Below are 21,584 nucleotides of genomic sequence, written 5' to 3'. Positions count from 1 at the left end.
ATCTATCTCTGGACCATGGTGGGGTTGTCATGTCGACCAACCCACAAGTTACTATGACAACGGCTCAAGGGGAAGCTCTTGCTAGTGAGGTTATTGCCTCCTTGGGGATGTAAGAAGGACAGGGGGAATGTGAGCTCAGACAAAAGGACTTACAGACACAGAAAGACATAAATAAAGGGAGAGGTCAAGTTAGAGTATGTTAACTGGGAGTGTATTTGTGGTGTGTATGTCACTTAACATCTCTGATCATGCAGAGTGGGACACACTGAGTAAGTCTGAGTTTCTTCATTGAAGCACTGGGTGCAGTACAAAGTTTTCTCCCTCTTGGATGCGGCCTGCGCCTCTCCTGTACATGATGTATTACACTTCCCACTCGGTGCCATACCCTTGGGCAGTTAGGGGTGGGGGCAAGGGAGCGAGTGACATTAAGGACCCTCCGAGGTGTCAGATGGGTCCCAAGCATCCCCCACATTTTGTCATATAAATGTCATAAAGACAAGTTTAGAGTTGGGAAGCTTTTGACTCTACCTCTGCCTGGGGGGGTATCGCAGTGGTTAATTGCCCCATTAGCACTGACAGGGTAAATTGGTGGAAGGGCTAACTATATGTTACAGTGAAAACAACAAACCCCTGGCATACACCTGAGGGCATGAAAGGCACGACGTGGTTTACAGTAGAGCCTGTGCATGTTTACCTGCGTATGGAGGTGACAGAATGTGTGTAGACTGTGAATTTACTTTTACATGAGCTTTACCCTTAATCTAAAATATTACAGCAGCATATGTATCTCTACGGAAAATAACTTACAGATGCAGTCACAGAGAGCATCTCTGTTCATATGTGTGCTTTCACAAGGTGCATAATATGAGGAGAGCTGTCCTAGTCTTAATTGACTTTACGTGAGGATTGTTTTTAAAAGGGTACATTGTTGTGTTTATTATTTGAAATGCACAAACTTACGTGACGCATTCCCCACTCACGACATCAAATGTGTCCGCCTTCCATTTCCTAGTTTCAAATAATGGGGGAAATAAAATGCACATGCAAATTGAAATATGGACAGAAAATGCACATCTATAAGCAACATAAATATTCAGAGGCATCGTTTGAAAGCACTTGGCCCCTGTGCCATGCAATGGTATATTTTAAGGCCATTTTTCATGATGAAATCCAAAAAGCCACGTTATTAATGCCACATGCAAAATGAATAAACATACATGCAAGAAACAGTGAGCACTAATCTCTATTGTCCCTTACTCTCAGTTAACTTTTCTATGTTTGTTTTGTTTTGTTTTCATTTAAACTTACACAATCGTTGGTCACATCCACACAAAAATCACACACCCACACACACCCACACACACCCACACACACACTCATGCTGGACTGACAGAGACAGAAAATGTCTGGACTAACGTTGAAATCATGTCACCATTCTCTGTCGTTGTCTTTTGTTCTTAAAATGACAAATTGCCACCGACTTGACTGCAGTCATAACAAGAGAAAATCCTTTTATGCCTAAAGACAACAGAGCAGTCAGTGATTTATGTCTCTGATAACCTGTACAGTCTTTGACGGTGGCCTTCGCCAGATCATCACTTAAAACGTTGTCGAATCGTAAAATATTTATTGGATGTTCCACATTTGTAAGACACATCATTTGGCGCTGCATTAATTGGGAATTGATTCGAATCTTTGCATATCTGTAGGTACACACATGCAGGAAAAAGATCCAACTGAACAGAGAGAAAAAAAAAGGAAAATCACAGCCAAAATGTTATTGTACCTAAAAAATACAGGAATTTATACAGATAATAAGAAGCTATTTTGCGGGTTTGACACGCGACAATGAGTTAATACAAACCACACTGTAGATCATGCGATACTCTATTTATTTATTTTTTTAGAACTCTTGTGGAAATATTATATTATTATATTTTCACGTGGTGCGTTCCGTGCAGCCTCTTTTACATTTGTGAAACTGTATTCATTCAGTTCTTAAAAAAATAGAAACTATGATCAACTTTGGCAATCAAAGCGGAATAAATTAAAGTATGCTACGTGATCTTAGAAATTAAAGCAGTTTTCACCTTAAATATATGGACCTTCGACAGATTGCACATCCAGCGTGAAATTCACAATGGTATTATCATGACAATAGAGCTGAGTTACGAAGATGGCCGGTCGGGGCAGCAAAAAAGAAAACTGAAGGTCCTCTGTGATGGTATAGAGATGGACACGTAGATTTGGCTTAAAATATTTTTTGTCAAAGGGGGGAAGAAAAGAAAAATTGACCAGCAAATCTGCGTGTCAAACCACACCTGGTCTAACCAGCTGAGGCCAAAAAGAATAAAGGTTCCTATTATCTTCAAAAAAGGTATATTTCAATGAGAATTTTCTCATTTTGATAAATAAATTATAACAAATATTTTTTGGGTTCATCTCACCATGGCCTTCAATAACCTTTTTTTTTCACAGAAGGTGCGATATGACACAAAAATTCTGCTATATCATGAACAATGATGCGATTTAAGCCTGTGCCACAGTGCCTGTATTCGAGCATCAAGTCTGTGCTTATCTGACACAAATGTCAATATGATATTCCTAAAAAAAAAAAAAAAAAACAGTCCCCCCAGGGCCTTGGAGCAGGGAATCACCGGTGACAGCGTGATTTTGTTGCAGATGTTTGTCACCTTTCACAAGTGTTTTCTTTTTTAAATGCTGGAGCTCAGTTTGCACGTTTGCCGGTTTTTTTAACGTTAAATTCATCAGTCGCCTCGTATAGGCTACTTTGTTGTATTTTGATATGCATTGTGGTATAAATAAGGTATTTTTCTGCAGTGGTGTATCCTTGGTTAAATCTTTGATGGGCTGAGTTTCTTTTCAACATCTTCAAAAGATTAAGGGAGTTTTCATCCATGGCATCGTTTTAAGATTAAAATTCGACGGTTCAACTGTAATATGTCGTACTTTTTTATCAAAAAAAAAATTCCATTTTCATATTTTCCTCGTCTTTCTGTGAGTCTCCGGTAGGTTTTCCTCCTCCCTCTCTCACTCCTCCCTCATGCTCTCTCTCTCGCGGAATCCTATTGATCCAAACGGGCTAATTAGCGGTGCCTGCGCAATTACGCACATGCGCACTGGGCGTAATCTCAGCCATTTTTTGAAGGAAACTAATTAGCAGGAATAAAGAGCCAAGTGTTTTTCCTCCCACAGTGATCAGAACTCATTCTACCTCTGGAGCTCGCACAAACCCCTCCGTCCCCATCTTCTGTTTACTACAGCCTGTATGTAGCTTTAATTACACAGTTGTTTGGTAACAACTTGGACCCCGCTGCTCCCTCTCCCTTTTTCCCCTTCCTGGCTCCGTAAAAACGCAGAGGATCATTCATAAGGAATGAGTGGACTCTCCGAACGATTGTTTTCTGGACTACTACACATTCAGCGTGCGGAGCTTTGTACCAGAGTCGCTGCAGAAATGTAAGTGTGTCATTTGTTTACGATAATACGGAGAAGTGGAAGGAGGCGAGCCGGCAGTGGGGAGGAGGACGGGGTGTTTGGTCAGCGCAGCTCGTTATTCTCTCGAATCAAGCTTTTGTTGATGTGCCTGTACGTTAAGTCACCTGTTACAGGCTGCTGAAGGCGATCGTTCTTAGTTTAACTGAATTAAAGAGTGAAAAGGTGGAGAAGGATACTGTAAACAAAGGCAGAAGTAGGCCAGTCAGATGGTTGGTCAGTGCCTTGACAACACAGAGACGGGGAGTGAACTATTCAAGCAACTGCCTGTCCAGTGTTCTTATACAGCCCCTGCTTCGATGGTCCCAAAAAATGCAGGTAGCAAAAAAAGTGCTCTTACCTTAAGACTTGTGAAGGTTTAGTAAGTCCACGAAAAAAAAAAAAAAATAACTGTCCTTTTCCAGCTATTTTTCTCTGTGTCCTATAAAAGCAAACAAAAGGCATTTTCCGAAAGTATAGCCACACAACTCTTCTCTCTCTCATTCCCCCTCACACCCCTGCCTCTCCTTTTTCTCTTCTAACACACGCACAGACTTGCACACGCAAGTCTGTGCAATCTGAGAACAGGATTACATTATTTTGTTTGATATTAGGGCATTCTTTTTTATTTTTATTTGCTCTATTAAATAGTAACTAACAAGTGAAGTAAGCCCATACATCTTTAATATCAGGTGTTATATGTATGTGCTTAATTGAGATAATCAGAATCAGCTGCACAAAAGGACTCACACACACATTAATGCACCTAGATGTCCGCACACACATTGTTAAATGATGGTTTCCCGCACTTCTGATCGATAGAGAGCCAGGAATGCTTGTATAAATAGTTACATTGCCGATAGACCCACATTATTGATTGCAGTGTAAATGAAAATCTTTATCAGATAAGAGGCTGTTCTCAGCTGCTGGCAGGCCAGCTAAGCCCCTCAGCACTCTTTAGCAGGACAGTGGACAGCTGCAGTGGGCAAGGGTCCGCGGCCTGTGACATAAACACAGTACATTAAAGCACTATCAGAGTGCCGATATGAGCTATATATCTTCAAGCTGCAGAGATGGGGGGGAGGGGGTGGCTACAGGAGTGAGGCTCTGGGAGTTGGGGTGTTTAAGGAGGAGGTAGAGGGGGTTGGTTGGTAGAAGCAGAAGGTGAAAGGGTAGATTAAGGTCTCTCCTTGATTAGAAAAAAAAGGTCAGTAATGAGATTGTGGGGCACACACAGACTAAAAGAGATGTATCTGTCTCAAATGGCATTCACCTGTCAGTCAGAAACAGCAGAGGGGAGAGCCCCGATCCATTTTTTTTTCAAGAAGTCTGTTTTATAATGCATTGTTGTGTTAATATGTTTCACAATCTATGTGAAAGCTAATTGTTCAAATTTCCAATCTGAGCAATTAACTTCATGTATAATAAAATGTAATAGCCATGAGCTCATTTAAATTAAATTATGGCCATGACTGCTGTCTGAAAACATGCAGATTTTTCTTGTAATCATTTGTTTATTGGATTTTTTATTATTATGGATCTCAAGTGCACAAATACCATATCAGGGTTTGATTTTTACACTGAAAGTATTCTGCTAATGTGCATGAGTTTATTTATAAGAAGTATCATTTTATGGGGCGCTGACACAATGTTTTACACAGATGTGCAGAAAATAAAATTCAATGCACACCACAAATGCAAATTGCTTTAGAAATTAACATGGATTTCAATGAGCACTTTTATAAAATCTAAACACATTTTGTTGAAGTTTCACACAAATATTTATTTTTTTATAGTTTAAAAAAAAAATTATCTTTACTGCTTGCGTTTGCAAGAAATGTGCAGAGTTCAGTACGTGGAAAAATGATTGTGCTAAACAGTGATCCTGTTGCCTTGTAACACCTCTCCACTGATGCACAGCAAAAGATGTAGAAACTGATACATCAGCTGTAAAAAGCATTCTCTTATTGTCTTTTATCTTAGTGTGGTAATTTAGTGGAAGCCCTTTAGCTCAGAAGCGTTCAGTTCTTTATTTAATCCTATCCCCTGAGGAATATTACGGACCTCCTGTGTAGCCTTTACCCGCATTCCTTTACCCAGTTTAGTGCTCATGCCATTGATTTTCCCATTAAGGGCTAAAGCTAACCCCTGGGTAACCAGCTTCTGGATTGTGCACTGTTAAGGCTGTTATTGAACAGATGCTATCCAGGGACTCTAATCAATGCCTCCACTGTTATGCAATGTTATTCACGTGACTCATGTATTTCCTTTCTTCCTCTTTTTCCTTCACTTTTCTCCTGTCTCTGTCTGTCTGTCTGTCTGACTGTCTTCTATTTCTCTCTATCTGAAACACACAGGTGGGCTGGTAATGTGTCGCAGCTGTAGCCTCTGGTATGGACAGTGGTGAGGGAGGAGGAGGGGATGGAGGGGGAGGAGAGGAGAGAGATGCTGACCTCAGTCCCCAGGCTTTATCTCTTCCTCTCCTGACCCTGGTGGTCATTCCTGAGCAGGGGTCATCCTCTCATACCTCAGCCATGGCCCCTGCCAAAGAGCCCCTGACCCTGCCTCAGCAGGGGGAGGAGGGCGCAGAGGGGTCCCAGGCTAGAGAGGGAGGTGAGCAGAAAGAAGGAGGCCGACTTTCACAGGAGACTGGAGTGCATCTAAAGCATGGTATGAAAGAAAACTTCGGGGAAGGATATTTGTCAGGGCAAATGAAAGAGGAAGGGGAGGTGCATGTAGGTGTGGGAGAGGCATCAGTTACAGGGGGCCTCCCAGCAGCCCTCAGCAGCAGAGGTGGAGAGGAGGAGAAGGAAGAGGAGGAGGCCATCTCAAACCAAAGCCAAACCAAATCCAAATGTTCTTTATTACCTCAACAGAGCCAGCACAGCTCTTCTTCCAGCACTGCAAAGGCCAGTGGCACACTCGACAGCAAAACAGCCGCCTCTCCAAAGCCCTCCCACCCTCCTTCGCCCTCTCCACAACCCTTCCCATTTCCCCCCATATCTCCAAAGCACTTCAGTTGTCCATCCTCCTCTTCTGCCCTGCTGAGCGAGACAGAGGTAAAAGACATTAAGGGAGATCAGGGCTGGATTTCTGGGTTTCCTCAGAGCTTTAGATCCCAGCAGTCTTCTTTTGCTTTTCCACTGGTGGGTACAGAGCCTGCCAGTGCACCTGCTGAGGATGATGTGCTGGCAGGGGTTCCTCACTCTTCCATTTCCATTGGAAATGGTGCCAAAGCTCCAGAACCAAATGACGGCCAGCGAGACACAGAGACGGATGATGAGAAAGACAAAGAAGGGGAACAGAAAGAATCTGTCCTTAAAAACCTTAACCAAGACCTCTCTCCTAACTCACTGACTAGTCACATGACCATAATGCACTCACGCAATTCCTGTAAGACCCTTAAATGCCCCAAGTGTAACTGGCACTATAAGTCTCAGCACACACTGCAAGTCCACATGAAGGAGAAACATCCAGAGACGGAAAGCCAGTGTGTGTGTGGAGCTTCTGGTGGAAAATGTGTGTGTGGTGGTGCAACACGAGGTGTGTGTGGGTACTGCAGTTCTGGGAAACCCCATCCTCGCTTGGCCCGAGGGGAAACCTACGCCTGTGGCTACAAGCCCTACCGCTGTGAGGTGTGTGACTATGCTACCTCATCGAAAGGCAACCTCAGCATACACATGCAGTCGGATAAACATCTTAACAACGTTCAAAATGGGGGACACACAAATGGTCACATGCACACCCCTCACATCAATAACAACAGCAGCTCCGCCAACGGTCACCAAGTAGATGAGCAACCATACAGCAAGCTCCCACTCTCTAATCCAGCACCCACTACCCCGCCTGCCAAGCTCACACCACCCGCACACTCTCACTCTCATGGTAAGAGGTGGCGGTGTGATGTGTGCGACTATGAGACCAGCATTGCCCGCAACCTGCGCATACACACCACCAGCGAGAAACACACTCATAACATGCTACGGCTCCAGAGAGGTTATTATCTGTCTCACTGCAGGAGTCTTGCTCCACATCTTAAACACCTACAAAACACAGGTGAGCAATATATAATATAAATCATATTGTCACAGTTCAACAAGAAATGCTGAAAATGTGTAAACTCTGGCTCATGGCTTCTCTCTGTTTTAGGTGCCGAGCTTTCCTTGAACATGCGTCTGACCAGTCAGCATGTTTCAGAACAGCCAGTCACCCTTGGGTCTACACTGACTCCATCTCCCTCCCCGTCTCCATCCCCTCCTCCAGCCCCATCTCTGTCCCCTACTGTACCCCTCTCGCAGGGCGTGTTCCAATGCCTTGTCTGCTCCTGCTTTTCATCTGACAGCTTAGAGTCTGTGGAGCAGCACCTGAATGCTCCCCGCTCCTTGCCCCAGTCTGAGTGGTGTTCCCTTGTCGCTGGTGGCTGCCACTGCAGACTGTGTGGTTACACCACCCCGCTGAGGGCTAACTTCTCCTTGCACTGCCAGACTGATAGACATCGCACCCGCTACCAGCTTGCTGCTCACCTCCAGGAAGGCGGAGACAGGGGTCAGGAAGGGGCCGCTCTTATTGCTAAGGGCAACCCCATCCAGCTGAGGTGCAACCTGTGTGATTACGTGACTAGCAGTTTGGAGAAGCTACAGGGGCATTCCCTCTGTTCACATCATGAGGCGAGCATCCGGGTTTACAGAGTAAGAAACAAAATCAATTTTCTTTCAAATCTACACAAAGATCCATGTGTCGGTACACCTAAAAGGTGGAAATGTAATCTGCTTTCCTTCCCTTCTACCTTATCCATATAAGTTCCTGCAGCAGTATGATGGTGAGGTTGATGGAGGTTCGTGGCTGTTCCACTGTCTTCTATGCAACCACTCCTCCTCTTCTAAACTGCAAGTACTGAAACACAGTCAAACTTCAGACCATCAGCAGAGGGAAGGGCTACTGCAGCTGCAGCCAATGGGCGGAGAGGAGCTGGCAGCCATTTTTACCATTAGGAAAAGCCCTGGTGGTGTCACAGGTGAGAATTTGAACTGTGCAGGGGTACTTGATTTCATGTTGCATGTGGCGGCTGAAAGCAGAGAGCAGACAGAGGATTAAGATGAAAAGAGTGAGAAAATGAGCGATGGCTTTTGCTGAGCTATTGATCAAACAAAGCGATTAGTCGATACACATCCTTGTTATATACCCAATCATCCCTGACAACAGCTAAACAGCACCTGCTAATCAATGGACCAATACAAATCCCCTGGACAAGGATTGTGGGAGGTGGTGGATAGTTACTACTCCACAGTCTGTGTAGAATAAAAAACACTGAATTTATATTGTGTGGAGTGTGTGGACTGAATAAGACCTAAAATTAGTGGTCCAATGCTTCATTTGTAAATAACTATCCTGTGATTTGGTTCAGTGTAAATCAAGACTTATGAGGCTAACTCATGTGTTCTGAGTCCATATTACCTCGACTCCACCTCTAAGGAGAATTTAATGTAGAATCAATGTGATCAATAGCGTATGTAGGAAAGCAAGATGAATGAAGTGTGGTTCAAACACATTGGTATTTTTTAACAATGTTATCTAGAGAATAATGTGAACTACAATTAGCTTGATAGTTTGTTAGAGCATATTGTATGAAGGACTGTGTTTGTATACCATAATTACTTGTCTTGTCCGCTCCCAGGAGAGCTCATTGAGGATATGGAGGCTTCCAGTGATACCAGCACTGGTCTTTTGGACACAACCAAAGACACAAGTAACATGGGGGCAAAGAAAATAGCTGAGGAGACAGGTATTGTACCAACAGTGAACTCAAATAATAGTATGACAAAATATTAATCAGTAAAGATAGTTTGCTGAATTGTCAGTTTATATATTAATAGCTATTTTTCATTTTAAGAAAAAACAAAAAGGGAAGAAAAAGAAAGGAGGGAGTCAATGCTCCCAGTCAAACGTCCATCCTCTGGATGTGGGGAAATGGAAAACTCTTTGTCAGCCAAACGCCCCAGAACACACCAGCAAAATGAGAACCAGCAGGTGAGCAGTTGACACCCTTTTTAATAATCTTAAGTGTGTTCACGTGAATGTAAAATGTTCGCAATTAATACAGAGATTTTCTTTATGTAATCTCACAAAACCATGAACACATACGCTCTCTTGCAGTTTACGTATTCATCACTAATAACTTTTTTCTCTCTTTACTTATTTTCCCCTCTTCTGTTTTAGACTGTCCAGTGCCCTTTGTGCCAGGTTAAAGTCCCGTACACACACCTTCGACAGCATCTCACACACGTGCACAGTGTGGCACAGGACTGTGTAGACAAGCTTATCAGCGCTGTAAGTGTATGCAACTGTGTATTTGTTGTATTTGCGTTTGTCAGGAAGTAAAAGAAAATGAGAAGGCAAAGCGATGGGGGATGGGGGAGAATGAAATGTAGGGAGACAATTCCATTAAGAAGGCACCAGAGAGAAAGGCAGCGCTTTTTTAATGCATGTTTAAGTAGCTACTCGCTATCATCTTTGATGCAGCCGTGCAAATCTGTGTGTATGTGTATGTGTATGCGTATGCGCGTCTTTTAGAGTGGAAGAGAGAGGGTTTGACTGAGTGAGTGAGGGAAAAGCCAGTCTTTCTATAATGCATGTTTAAGTAGCCCTCTATTACCAGAAGTGCAGTCAAGCTAAAAAAAGGGGCCCCCATGCTTTTTACTGTGTCTCTCCAAATAACAATGACCGGTCATCTATCCACATCACCATCCTCCAGCTCCCTGGCTTGTATGCTAAGTGGCCTTTGTCTCTTGCTCTCTTCCCTCCACTTCACTGACTGCTTTTCACCCTTTCTCCCCTCTGCTGTCCCTTCCTTCCCCCTCGAGTTGCTCCAATCACTCCTATTCTGCAATTTCTGTTCTGCCCCTTCCCTTCTGTCTCCTCCAAGCTCTCTCTCAATTTCTTATGCATTACCCCTCCCTTACTCACTGTCTTTCTCCATAGCAGTTTTTTTGTCCATTGCCCCATAGTTCCTCCTTCTCCCTGTTCTGTCTCTTTTTCATATTCTATATCCCTGAGCCCCCCTCCCCCCACCCCCTTTCCTCTCTTCCCCTCCCTCACTCTCTCTGATAGTAATTGAGGTTCATTAATTCAGACTGAGGTGATGATGGCCATTATGTACCTTGCTTTCCAATTACTCTCTCTAGATTAAGTCTGACCTTCAGTTTTCTCTGCAGTGTGTATGTGTGCTTGTTCTTCCCTTTTGCTCCTATGAAGCTGTTACGCAGAGAAAACTCTTGTCATGTAAATCTCATCTTTGGTTCTCCGTCCTTTCCTTAGGGTCGCTCGCTGTTTGCATAGATATACTATTTGCTCTCATTGCTTGAAGCTGTGGGGATGGAGGTTTCCTATATTAAGAACGATTTTAAATAAATTCATTATTCAGCTCAGTAAAGTTTTATTAAACCCCTGGGGCATGTTGGAGGGTGTTGTAGGCACCGAAGGGCAGACCAACATATCTCAGCCACGTATTCTTATTAACAAATTGATCTTCCTTGCTGCTTATACTGATTTGCTGGCCTGTGCAAGATGTAACGATACATTTTAATGTTTTATGATATCAGTACAGTGAGTGCAGGTACTCTGTCTTTATACATCTCTATATTTGCATCTTATTTTATTGTACAATTTATCATGTTTTATTCATAACGTTGGATTAAGTAAGCATGGCAATATTCACTGATGATTCAGAGATGATTCTTTTATTTAAAATTGGTGAAACAACACTGGGTAGCAATCAAAATCAAGAAAGTGACAGACTGTTAATTTCTTTCAGGTTACACCATCGATGGAACAACTGCAGCCTCCAATGGAGTCAGAACTACAGACAGACTTGCCTACTGATGGTATTAAGAAAAATAGAATTACAGAGAATAACAATGCAAACGGTTCCCGTGCTGCAGATTGCAATGCCTCAACCGATTCACAGAAAAACAAAGGTTGGTGAGAAGGGCATGATAAAATCGACCACTGTTTAAAATAGAATTAAAGAAGCTATGTCTTGTTTATTAAAAAGACTTAATCTTGTTGAGCTACTGGTAATGCAAAATTATTTTATTTTCTCTTTCACCGTTTTTGTGCATTTTGCAGACATTTCAGTAGAAAACACTGAGGGAGACATAACCGCACCCAAAGACGTCACAGCTCTTCTCACCCCACCCCTAGAAGACAACACCATTCACCCCTCCAATGGCACAACGGCGCCGCAATCTCCCACTCAGATCCCTACCTCCTCCCCACCCCCCTCCCCACCCAGTGACCCCCCTTCCCTTTCTGATCGTCATGGTTACCGGTTCCGTTGCAGCAGGTGCAGCTTGGCGTTTCCCACTCAGGAGAAGCTCCAGCTGCATTGGCAGTACCATGCCATGAGGGCGGCGACAGAGTGCCCCCTCTGTTCTAGACAATGCCGCAGTCAGGAGGCCCTGCAGAGACACATGCAGAACACACACTCGCAGCAGGACAACACACAGGGGCAGGTTACACTCTTTCCGCCTCATACTGTACAATACATAGATCATAATAGAAATTCAGTTCAGCAAGATTTTAGTTTGTCACCTCAAGTAGGTCAAGAAGCAGGAGAGTGTGATGATGAAGAGATAGACGAAGAAACTTTAGGCATGGAGGAGACTGAGGAACAGAAAGAAAATTATTTAAAAGAGAGGAAAGTGGTCACGGAAGTTGATGGAGGGGAGGAGGATTTAACTGAGCACGAGAAAGGGCCTCATGAGGAGATCGTATCAGAACCTAGTTCCAGCTCTCTTGTCAAAAAGAGCTCTAACCCCACAATGGACCGTTATCTTGATCCATCCAGGCCTTACAAATGTACCATATGTTCAGAATCCTTTACTCAGAAAACAATTCTTCTGGTCCATTATAATTCTGTGTCCCATCTCCATCGGGCTAGACGAGCCCTGCAAGACTCTGGTTCGAGTGTAACAGCACCAGAGGCACCACGTGGCCAAGATCCTAGACCCTATCGCTGCCGGTTATGTGGAGTTGGTTACAGCCAGAGCTCTACACTGGACATACATCTTCGCTCTGTTCTTCATCAGACCAGGGCTCGTGCTGCCCAAAACTCAGCTCCGCAGACCCCAGCAGCTACTGTAGCTGCTCCAGTGTCTGTACCCACTGCTGCTGCCCAGGTTGCTATCACCAGAGAAGAAACCACCAAGAAGCCAGATGGAGTAAGCTCTTCAACCTCTTCATTGGTAGACAGGTCAACCATGTCTGACTCAATAGACAGCCAGCAAGCTAAAAAAAGGGTAGCAGAGCTTCTAGCATCAAGAAATCAGCTAATGCTGATACAGCAACAGCAGCTAGCCCAGGCACAGGTTCAGGCTCAATTACAACAGCAGACAGCACTACTCCAGTCCCAAGCCATGCAACACCTTCCTTTAGGGACAGAAAATCTCCTTAAACAACACTTCTCCCTGATGCCAGACAACTTGCTCTCTCTACAGCAGCAACTTTTCCTACCATTTTACTTGTCTGGAGACATGAAACTCAACCCAGAGTTAACTGTTAAAAGCTCAGATCTTGGTCAATTAGTATCTTCCAACTCCATCACCAAAGAACAGATTAAGGCAGAAGCTAAAAGGGAGTCCCAAACAGATGACAAACAAATCCAGAAGCAAAGTTCAAATTCAATTCTTAGCCAACCAACTGATCATCCAGGAAGTGAAGTCAAGGTTGATGCAGTCTGCAATGGACCCTCCAACAAGAAGATGAAAAGAGAGCCCAGCAATTCTCGTGTTGAGGAAAAAAAAGCAGAAATGCATATTCATACTGTTAAAAATGAGAGTCAGAAGGAGGATGCAGTTTCTTCTTCATTTAATCTTATTCAGTCCCAGTGTCCTCCTCCCAGAGTACCATATGCTGCTGCTAATGGGGAGCCTCTTAAAGCTCTGCTGCAGAGTTATGGCTATGAGTTGGCCATGCAATATATACAAAGTCGACACAGGCATCAACAGCAGATAGTAACGCAAATTATACCATCTGCTGATATGGACAAGATGGAAGTGTGCTCAGAGAAGGAAAGAGATGAATTTAGTCAATTACAAGTCGAAAAGTTGGAAGAATGTGACAACAATGATAAAGGGGTGGAAAGCAATGTAGACAAAGAGAAGAAAACGCAGAGTAAAGATGAAGTATCATTGAGCAAAGAGAAAAAATGCTGTGAAATGGGAGAAAAGTGTAAAAACTGTGGCAAGTTTTTCTCAGATGCCTTGATTTTAAAAAGCCACCAGGAGTATATTCATAGGGTGCTGTTCCCAACTACTGCACTGGAGAGTTTTTCCAGACAATATCGACTTCAGTACGACCAGCTGTACCCACTCGCACAGCCTAAATCTGGGGAGAATTTAACCACACAAGCTACTGCTCCAATCCGAGACACATGCACAGAGCCAGAACCCACAGTGGAATCAGTTAAGCCACTAGCAAAAACCCTTGAATCCTCAACTTTATTATCCATTTCAGATCCCATGACTAAAGCAAATGCTACAGCTAAAGACCTGACAACAACTGCCCCTGCAGTCTCATCTCCGTCTTCACCTTCTCAACCACAAGACCATCAACAACAGGAGCCACCCACCCCTGGCACATCAGCTACAGCTACTTCTCAAAATACAACCCCCATACCTCTTTCCTTATCTAAAATACCTATGCTTCCTCTATCCTTACCTCAGCTTCCCATATCCCCACTAACCATACCGAAGCTTTCACTTCCACAAATTCCCTTTCCCATGGAGGTACCACTTCTTTCTCCAGTTGTGATGCAGTCTATGGCTTTCCAAACCCAATCTTGGTTGGACTCAAGTGTGAACCCAGAGATGGCAAAACTCTACCAGTCTCAGCTTAACCCTGCACTACTTGGGCAACCGCCACAGTTGAATTCAGCTTTACTAGCTCAGCAACCACAGCTCAGCCCAGCTTTGTTAGGCCAGCCATCACAGCTTAGTCCTGTTTTGCTGGGTCAACCATCTCAGGCCAGCCCTAACCAAACAGGACAGCAAAGCCAAATCAGCCCAACCACATCTGAACAACAAGGTAAGAGAACCCGAACAAGAATCTCTGAAGATCAACTCTCTGTTCTAAGAAAACACTTTGATATTAATAGTCTCCCCAGTGATGAAGAGATCAACAAGATGTCTACACTGTCTAGTCTGCCTCACAAAGTAATTAAACACTGGTTCCGCAATACTCTATTTAAAGAGCGCCAACGAGACAAGGATTCCCCTTACAATTTTAATAATCCCCCAACCACAGCCCTGGAAGAGTCAAGAGAGGAAGTGGCACAAAACTTGCAACTGACACGTTCCCCATGTTCACTATCCCCAGGCCTGTCAATCAACACCTCCCAACAACCGCAAACAGACCTGCATAGAGGAGAATGCGAAAGGGGCAGACGGTCTTCACGAACCCGTTTCACAGAGCAACAGCTGGGGACTCTACAGGGGGTATTTGAGGCTACTCCTTACCCCAGAGAAGAAGAATATGACAGGTTGTCTGCCCTGTTGTCTCTCCCTAACAGAGTCATAGTTGTATGGTTCCAAAATGCAAGGCAAAGAGCCCGCAAAAATCAAGAAAGGGGAACAGATGATGGATTAGAGGGAGAGAACCAGTCTGATAACAGCCACAGTCAGAAAAATGGCCGTTATAAGAATGATGATGATAATAAAGATAACAGCTATGAGGATGAAAGACAAGGTGACTCTCAAAATGAAAATTCAATGGATTTGACTTATGAGTATTACACTCACCCTGATTCACCTGCAGTTGATTCTTCCTCTCGTAGCATAGAGAGTGAACAACTAACAATCGAAGGTGACCAGACACCCACAACAATGGATGAAGAAGATAAAACAATCTCTTGTCAGGCAAACCAGAGCCCACCACCTGTTCATACTCAAAACAGAATTTCAGATGCCGACATCCAGCAGAGGGAAATTGCTGCAGCCATGAAAACAGGACCCTGTCCACAACCGGATCTCAAGCTGCCATCAGAAAGTCCCACAGAAAGACCTCAGTCTCTTGCCACATCCTTTTCACAAAAGACAATGCCCCCCAACTTGTCTATGTCTCATTCAGACCAAGGGAATACCCATAGTCCTCCTAATGATCAATCTTTTGAAAAGATTGCTGATACATCACCCAGCCCCCCCTCTGCTCCAGGTGCTGAGACAAGCCACACTCGGATGCTTGATGCCACAGCTTGCCTCTCAACTGAAACCCAACCTCACCTTCAATCCCAGGCTCATTTCCAGTGTAGCTTCTGCGCAGCATCCTTACCATCATTCCAGCTGTGGCAAGAACATCAGACCAGGCACCTCCTGGCAGCTCAGTCCCAGGTACAATTCCTGCAGTCTGGATTCGTAGACCGAACTATGCCTTACATGATGCTTCATCCAAACACCACCTTAATGGCCAGCCAAATGCTTTCAGGGGCTATGTCCCAGATTCACCCTAATCCCACACATCCTATGATTTCACACTTGAATGGCATTCAAATTAAGAACGCATTCTCTGATCATCCAGGTAACACCCTTAACAATTCCATGACATCCATAAAGCAGAGTACAAAACATATATCAGAGACCAGTTTTGAAAGCCAAAGGAGCAATAGGGAGGTTGAAGAGGAGCACAGAAGGGATAAACGCCAGAGAACTACCATCACTCCAGAACAGCTTGAAGTGTTATATCAGCGCTACAGTTTGGACTCTAACCCTACCAGAGGAGTCCTTGAAAGCATTGCACGAGATGTGGGCCTCACAAGACGTGTAGTTCAGGTACTGTATACATGATATGATCATATCGTTCATCTTGATTGGGTGTATTGAATTTTAAAACACACATATTACTTTTATAGGTCTGGTTTCAGAATACACGAGCAAGGGAGAGAAAAGGGCAGTTCCGCTCAGTGGGACCAGGATCCAGTTTCACCTTGGGCTTGAACCACCTGCGTTGCCCATTCTGCAGGGCTCTCTTCAAGGTAAAGAGTGCTCTTGATGCCCATCTGAGATCACGTCATTGGGCTGAGGCTGAAAGAGCAGGCTACAACCTATCAATAGGTAATGGATACAGTGGACAGACTGGGTTGGCTAGGTCATTTGTCACAGAGAGACCAGGTCCATCTATCTCCTCCAACCCTATCCCAAACCCTGGCCATGACAACACTAACAAAGGGTTGACTTTGAAGCAACCTTTGAGTTCTATGTCTTCAACCACAAATCTAAGCAACCCAGAGGAGGATGATGAATATTATGAAGATGATGAAGAGTACCCATGTGAAGAGAACTCCAGTATGGCTGACCAGGATTCTCCTAGTCCTGAAGGATCTGGGGGTCAAAACTCAGACTGGGGCGAGACACAAACTCAGCAGCAGCACCACAACCATCAGCAGCGTCAAAGGACACAGATGAGCCACTTCCAGGTACTCCAGCTTAAAGCGTTCTACAGGAACCACCGCACACCCAACCGCCTTGAGTGTGAGACACTGGGGCAGGAGCTGGGACTGCCTCACCGTGTGGTGCAGGTAATTGCTAGAACATTTCAACCATAACAATTTTAGCTTTTCAAAGGTACTAGATTATATTTATTAATGTAAATGTTTTTTGTAGGTGTGGTTCCAGAATGCCAGAGCTAAGGAGAAGAGGGCCAAGAGCCTGAGCTCTGAGTCTGCGGAGAGGGAGCAAGCTGAGCTGTCAGCAGGGGCAGGGGAAAGAGACAGAGCTTAGAAAAGCAGACCTCTTCCTTTGCGTATGTTTTCACCAAAATCCCTCCAGCGACTGCTGACTAACTCCACACATATCCTGTCCACTTGTTGCCAAACCCATAACCTGAACACCCCAAAGATGCAGAGCCGCAGTGGCCCAAAGAAAAACTCTCAACAAGTAGGGGAGAGCCCAAACCAAGTCCTCTTTACCGCAGCTTTCCTCTTTTCATATAGTTTTTAAACTCTTTCCTGGTCCGTCTTTTCTTGTTGAAACTAGCTCCTCTCTGTATTCCGTCGGACACCTTACTACAACCAAACACCATCTTGATTAAAACCAACCAGAGTCCACAGAGGCCAAAGAGCATTCTCCAAGTATGTGACCTCACTGCCCAGCTAGACCTGCAGTCTACCTCTAAGTCTGCATGACAGACCCACAGTGGGCCCTCCACCAGACATTGCTAGATGACTAGCTGTGTAGCATGTAGTGCCAGACTCTACGAGGCTGGAAAATAAAATGTCAAAGAGATTTTAGTGTAAATAGAGAGCTCCAAAAAAAAAAAATAAACTTGAAGAAAAACAAAGCAGTTGAAAATGGAAAAAGAAGAAGGAGAAAATAAAACTGAATAATATCCTTGAAATACACAGGGGTATTTGCATAGAGCTTTTGTAAAGACTGACTCAGATTCCAAAGCTCATAACCAAAATTTTACATGTCTGTGGATTTAGTTTGAACGTGTTTGTTTTCGATAACAAACTACAGAGCTGACGTCTGTATGGTGAAGGGGTGAGATCTGCACCTGGCATACGCAAGCCGAGTTCCAATAGACTGACGCGGTGCTGGAATGCAGCTTTACCCTCCAAAAGCCAATGATGAGTCTTCTGTTGTACATGTACTCCTTGTATGTTCCTTTAGTGGATAACAGCCCAAATAGCACAGTACATAAAGGCCAGTTTGTCCTGAAAGGGGTAAACTATTTTTATAGCACTCAACCATTATACTGTATATGAAAACTTTAACCAAACTCAAATTTACATTGTGTGTGTTTAGTAATAGTTTCTTAATATAAATCTTATGGATTGACATAAACTGTCTTGCTTCAATATAATAGTGTCATGATAATGAAAAGATTATGACAGCTTTCTTATGTTCAGGCAAGGTGACTTACTGCCTTTCCATTCTATTTGAATATACCAATGGCTTACCAATGTTATGTGATTAATGTAAAGCTTTCTATGCTCAGGTCAACAGCTCAACATGGCTCTACTTCAAATGTGATCTTAATACTCTACTCTTCTGTTTTTAAAACACAAGAAGCCTGGTTAAAACTTGGACTAAGTATTAAATGAAATCTACTCAAACATCTCTGTATTTCAAAGATCTGAGCTTTTCACTTCTGAGTAATAGATTGTTACAAAAAAACCTTATTGAAACTAAAGTGTTTAATAGTGTGAGGGGTAAATGTACAGTATTTAGCTTTTGTATGGTTGACTCGAGACTTCATTGGATGTTTGAGACATGGCTCTCTTTTCCACATAAAGGGAGCTTCTTCGCAAAGTTGAGGAAAAACTTTGGATGTTATTAATGTTATTTTTGTACACTTAATTTATTTTCCTTCTTTCTCCCTCCCAACCTACTTTCTACTTTTTCTCTCTACCTTTCTTCTTCTGTTAATTTACAACCAGTCTTTATTCTACCTGTAATAATGATAATATAACAATAATAGCTAAACAATAATTAATGCTTTAAGACAAAAATCCAAAGACATGATAATACTTTAACCACATGACCTACAAAAATAAGCGCTACTGTTTACTTGACGATGTATTGCTGTTTTTAAAGAAGGAAGGAGTCCCTGTATCTAAGCTACTGTTTTCTGCCTCTCATAAGCACACTGGAGACTGTAACCAAAACCCCAAACTAGAGCCATGGCAGTCTGTAATATAGCGGTTGAAGAGTTTTACTTCTCTTGAGAGATGTTGCAGTTTATTTTTATTTTATACCATAGTGTTGAACTTCAGCCCTTAAGGATGTCCAGTTTGCTGCTAATGTACTGTAGTTTCTAACGATATTGTAGAAAGATGCATGCTCTGATCGCTTTACCACTAGGCTTTAATGACTACAAACTGTAATGGTACCTGTGATGCTGTTGATAAACTGCTCCACTGTTAGTCTGTTAAAAACTAATGGATACGTGGGGCTCAATTCCATCAAGTTTGTTTTTCAGTATCCTATCATTTCCTCATACTCAGATGAAGAAATAGCTTTCATAATGTCCAAAATATTATTTCAAGCTTCCCCTTTGAGTAAAACCCTATTTGGGCATTAACTTCTCAATGCTTATGGAGATACTGCATAGTTATTTGAAGGAGTTCAGCCCCAAACCTTCCATTGGCACGGTGTCTTTCTGTGTTGCAATGTCTGCAGTGCAGCTAAAACAGCTTTGCTGAACTCAGACCAACATCACAGCCAAGTTTCCAAAGGATATGGACTGACTAACTCTGTCATGTTTTTGTTCTTAAACTAACCAATGTTTACGACAATACCAATGAGCTTTCTTCTGTACAGAAATGTGCATTCCAAATACCACACAGGCAGTTTTTTTGTACAACGATAATTTCAATTTTAATTTCTCTCATATTCTGTTGATCTTAGTGACTGTAAGATGTACATATTGGAGTCCTCTATGGTGAAGAGACTCTGTTATCCTTACTGTAGGTAATTTGTTTTTCTGGATATGTTGTTGCCATAGTGATGACCAAAAAGATACCTGTGATGTGCACCTGTCCTTATGTCCTGCTCCAGTGGTTTAGTGTGTCTCTATACTCTCCCACCCCAAGTTTACCCTGCTGGTGTGTGTTTCTCCTCCTTTCCCTTGCCATACTCCACTGAGCTAAATAAAGTCTGCTTTGGTGCACGCTCTGGTCTCATCCCTTTGGTCTAACTTCGAGAAGCCATTTTGTGAATGATGTGCTATGTGAGGGTGTCTGCCTCTTACATGTGTTTGATATTCCAGGTTGTATGTTCAGCGGCAGTGTGCATCTGGTTGGAAGGCTTTTGGTGTGCAATCGTGTGTATGTAACACGGTAGAGTGTGGAAGCCGTTTGGTGAATGGAGCCATGACCTCTGGGGTCACTTCATTAATTACATCTGTGACATTCAGCCAGATGAGTTTCCTTTGTGACTAAATGATATGATGAATATTAACGACCTCGGATGAATTACATTGCTGCTCCTGCTGCTGCTGCTGCTGATGATGATAATGTATTTTACGACTCTGGGAGAGAGGAGAGGAAAATTGCACACCACAGCACATTTAGGACACACTGATATTCATATGCAACATTTCAAAGACCACAGCTAAGGTTGGTTAAGAAGATTTTATTATTTTGTTCTTTCTTATGCAAAACTTTCCAGAAGTTGATGAGGCAACTTGCCAAAGAGCGAAATCTTAAAAAAGAACATAAGAATGTGTCATTCTTTCAGATTCACACTCACTGGTATCTACGTCTTCTTCGTTTGAGCCAGCCATTCAAAGAGAATGTAATCATGGAACTGTTATGATCTGAATTTTGTTCCATTGAGGAGTGGAACGGATACATGTGGAGAACAATAGCAAAGTAAACACAGAAGAGGGCTTAAGATAGCTTCGCATCTGGTGATAGCCATCTTAGAAAGTCATCGTGATAAAGTGATCCCCCACCATTTCTCCTTCTCTCTGTCCTCCCCCTCTTAATCAAATGAGTACTGTGCAGCTGGTGGGGTTGCGGCAAAAAGGGGTACGAGTGTGTGTGTATGGAGAGTAGGCGGCGGGGGGGGCTTTGAGGGATGGCGTGAAATTATTGCCTGCTGGTGTATATGTGTCGCTGGGGGTAGTAGAGTAGAGTAGGGGGTTGGGCTGTGGCTGGGGAGGGGGTGTAATGTCATTGCCTGCTGGTGTATCTGTAGTGGGGGCTCATTTAGATTTAGATTGGTTATGTGAGGAGAGAGCTTGAAAGGCCAGCTCATGTTTATGCATGAATCCCAAAGCATGCTGCTGTGGTTGAGCCCTGAGTTAAAGAGACAGAGCTGAAATCTTTTTGCACATTCAGACACCCCTCTGCTTCTGAGGATAAGGTTTCAACTGCAGCCACGGTGTGCTTTCAGATACATTTCAATCAGTATTTCAGATGTAGGGCTGTTTTTAACATTACTTGTCCATTTTCTTCTTGAACACAGATGGATTACACCCAAGTCCATCATAATATCTACTGTGTCCTTTCAGTAAAATAAATAAATAAATTTTAGTTATAAAAATGTGAGCTTCACCAACCATTGTCTGACTAGGTGCAGACGTTTGTTTTG

General features: G+C 43.3%; 1 protein-coding gene across 1 annotated transcript; it reads left to right on the top strand.

The window, feature by feature from the left end:
• Positions 1 to 3,163: 3,163 nt before the first annotated feature.
• On the top strand, positions 3,164 to 20,152 carry LOC142383911 (zinc finger homeobox protein 3-like). The gene is made up of 11 exons (XM_075469741.1): positions 3,164 to 3,480; positions 5,853 to 7,551; positions 7,645 to 8,183; positions 8,296 to 8,509; positions 9,170 to 9,277; positions 9,386 to 9,522; positions 9,712 to 9,822; positions 11,306 to 11,468; positions 11,620 to 16,316; positions 16,397 to 17,062; positions 17,148 to 20,152. The coding sequence occupies exons 2-11, from the start codon at positions 5,889 to 5,891 to the stop codon at positions 17,262 to 17,264; spliced, it is 8,415 nt and encodes a 2,804-aa protein (XP_075325856.1). The 5' UTR covers positions 3,164 to 3,480; positions 5,853 to 5,888; the 3' UTR covers positions 17,265 to 20,152.
• The last annotated feature ends 1,432 nt before the right edge of the window (positions 20,153 to 21,584 follow it).

The sequence above is a fragment of the Odontesthes bonariensis genome, chromosome 7 (assembly GCF_027942865.1).
Source record: "Odontesthes bonariensis isolate fOdoBon6 chromosome 7, fOdoBon6.hap1, whole genome shotgun sequence".
NCBI classification, from domain to species: domain Eukaryota; kingdom Metazoa; phylum Chordata; class Actinopteri; order Atheriniformes; family Atherinopsidae; genus Odontesthes; species Odontesthes bonariensis.
Note: the sequence above shows the minus strand (reverse complement) of the source record. Positions and strands in the feature narration are given on the sequence as shown.

What these genes read in the sequence shown, in the direction of transcription:
- LOC142383911 (XM_075469741.1), top strand. Translation starts at nt 5,889, where the DNA reads ATGGACAGTGGTGAGGGAGGAGGAGGGGATGGAGGGGGAGGAGAGGAG. An exon ending in TAAACACCTACAAAACACAG is followed by an intron (nt 7,552 to 7,644) that starts GTGAGCAATATA and finishes TCTCTGTTTTAG; the next exon opens with GTGCCGAGCTTTCCTTGAAC. An exon ending in TCACAAGACGTGTAGTTCAG is followed by an intron (nt 16,317 to 16,396) that starts GTACTGTATACA and finishes TTACTTTTATAG; the next exon opens with GTCTGGTTTCAGAATACACG.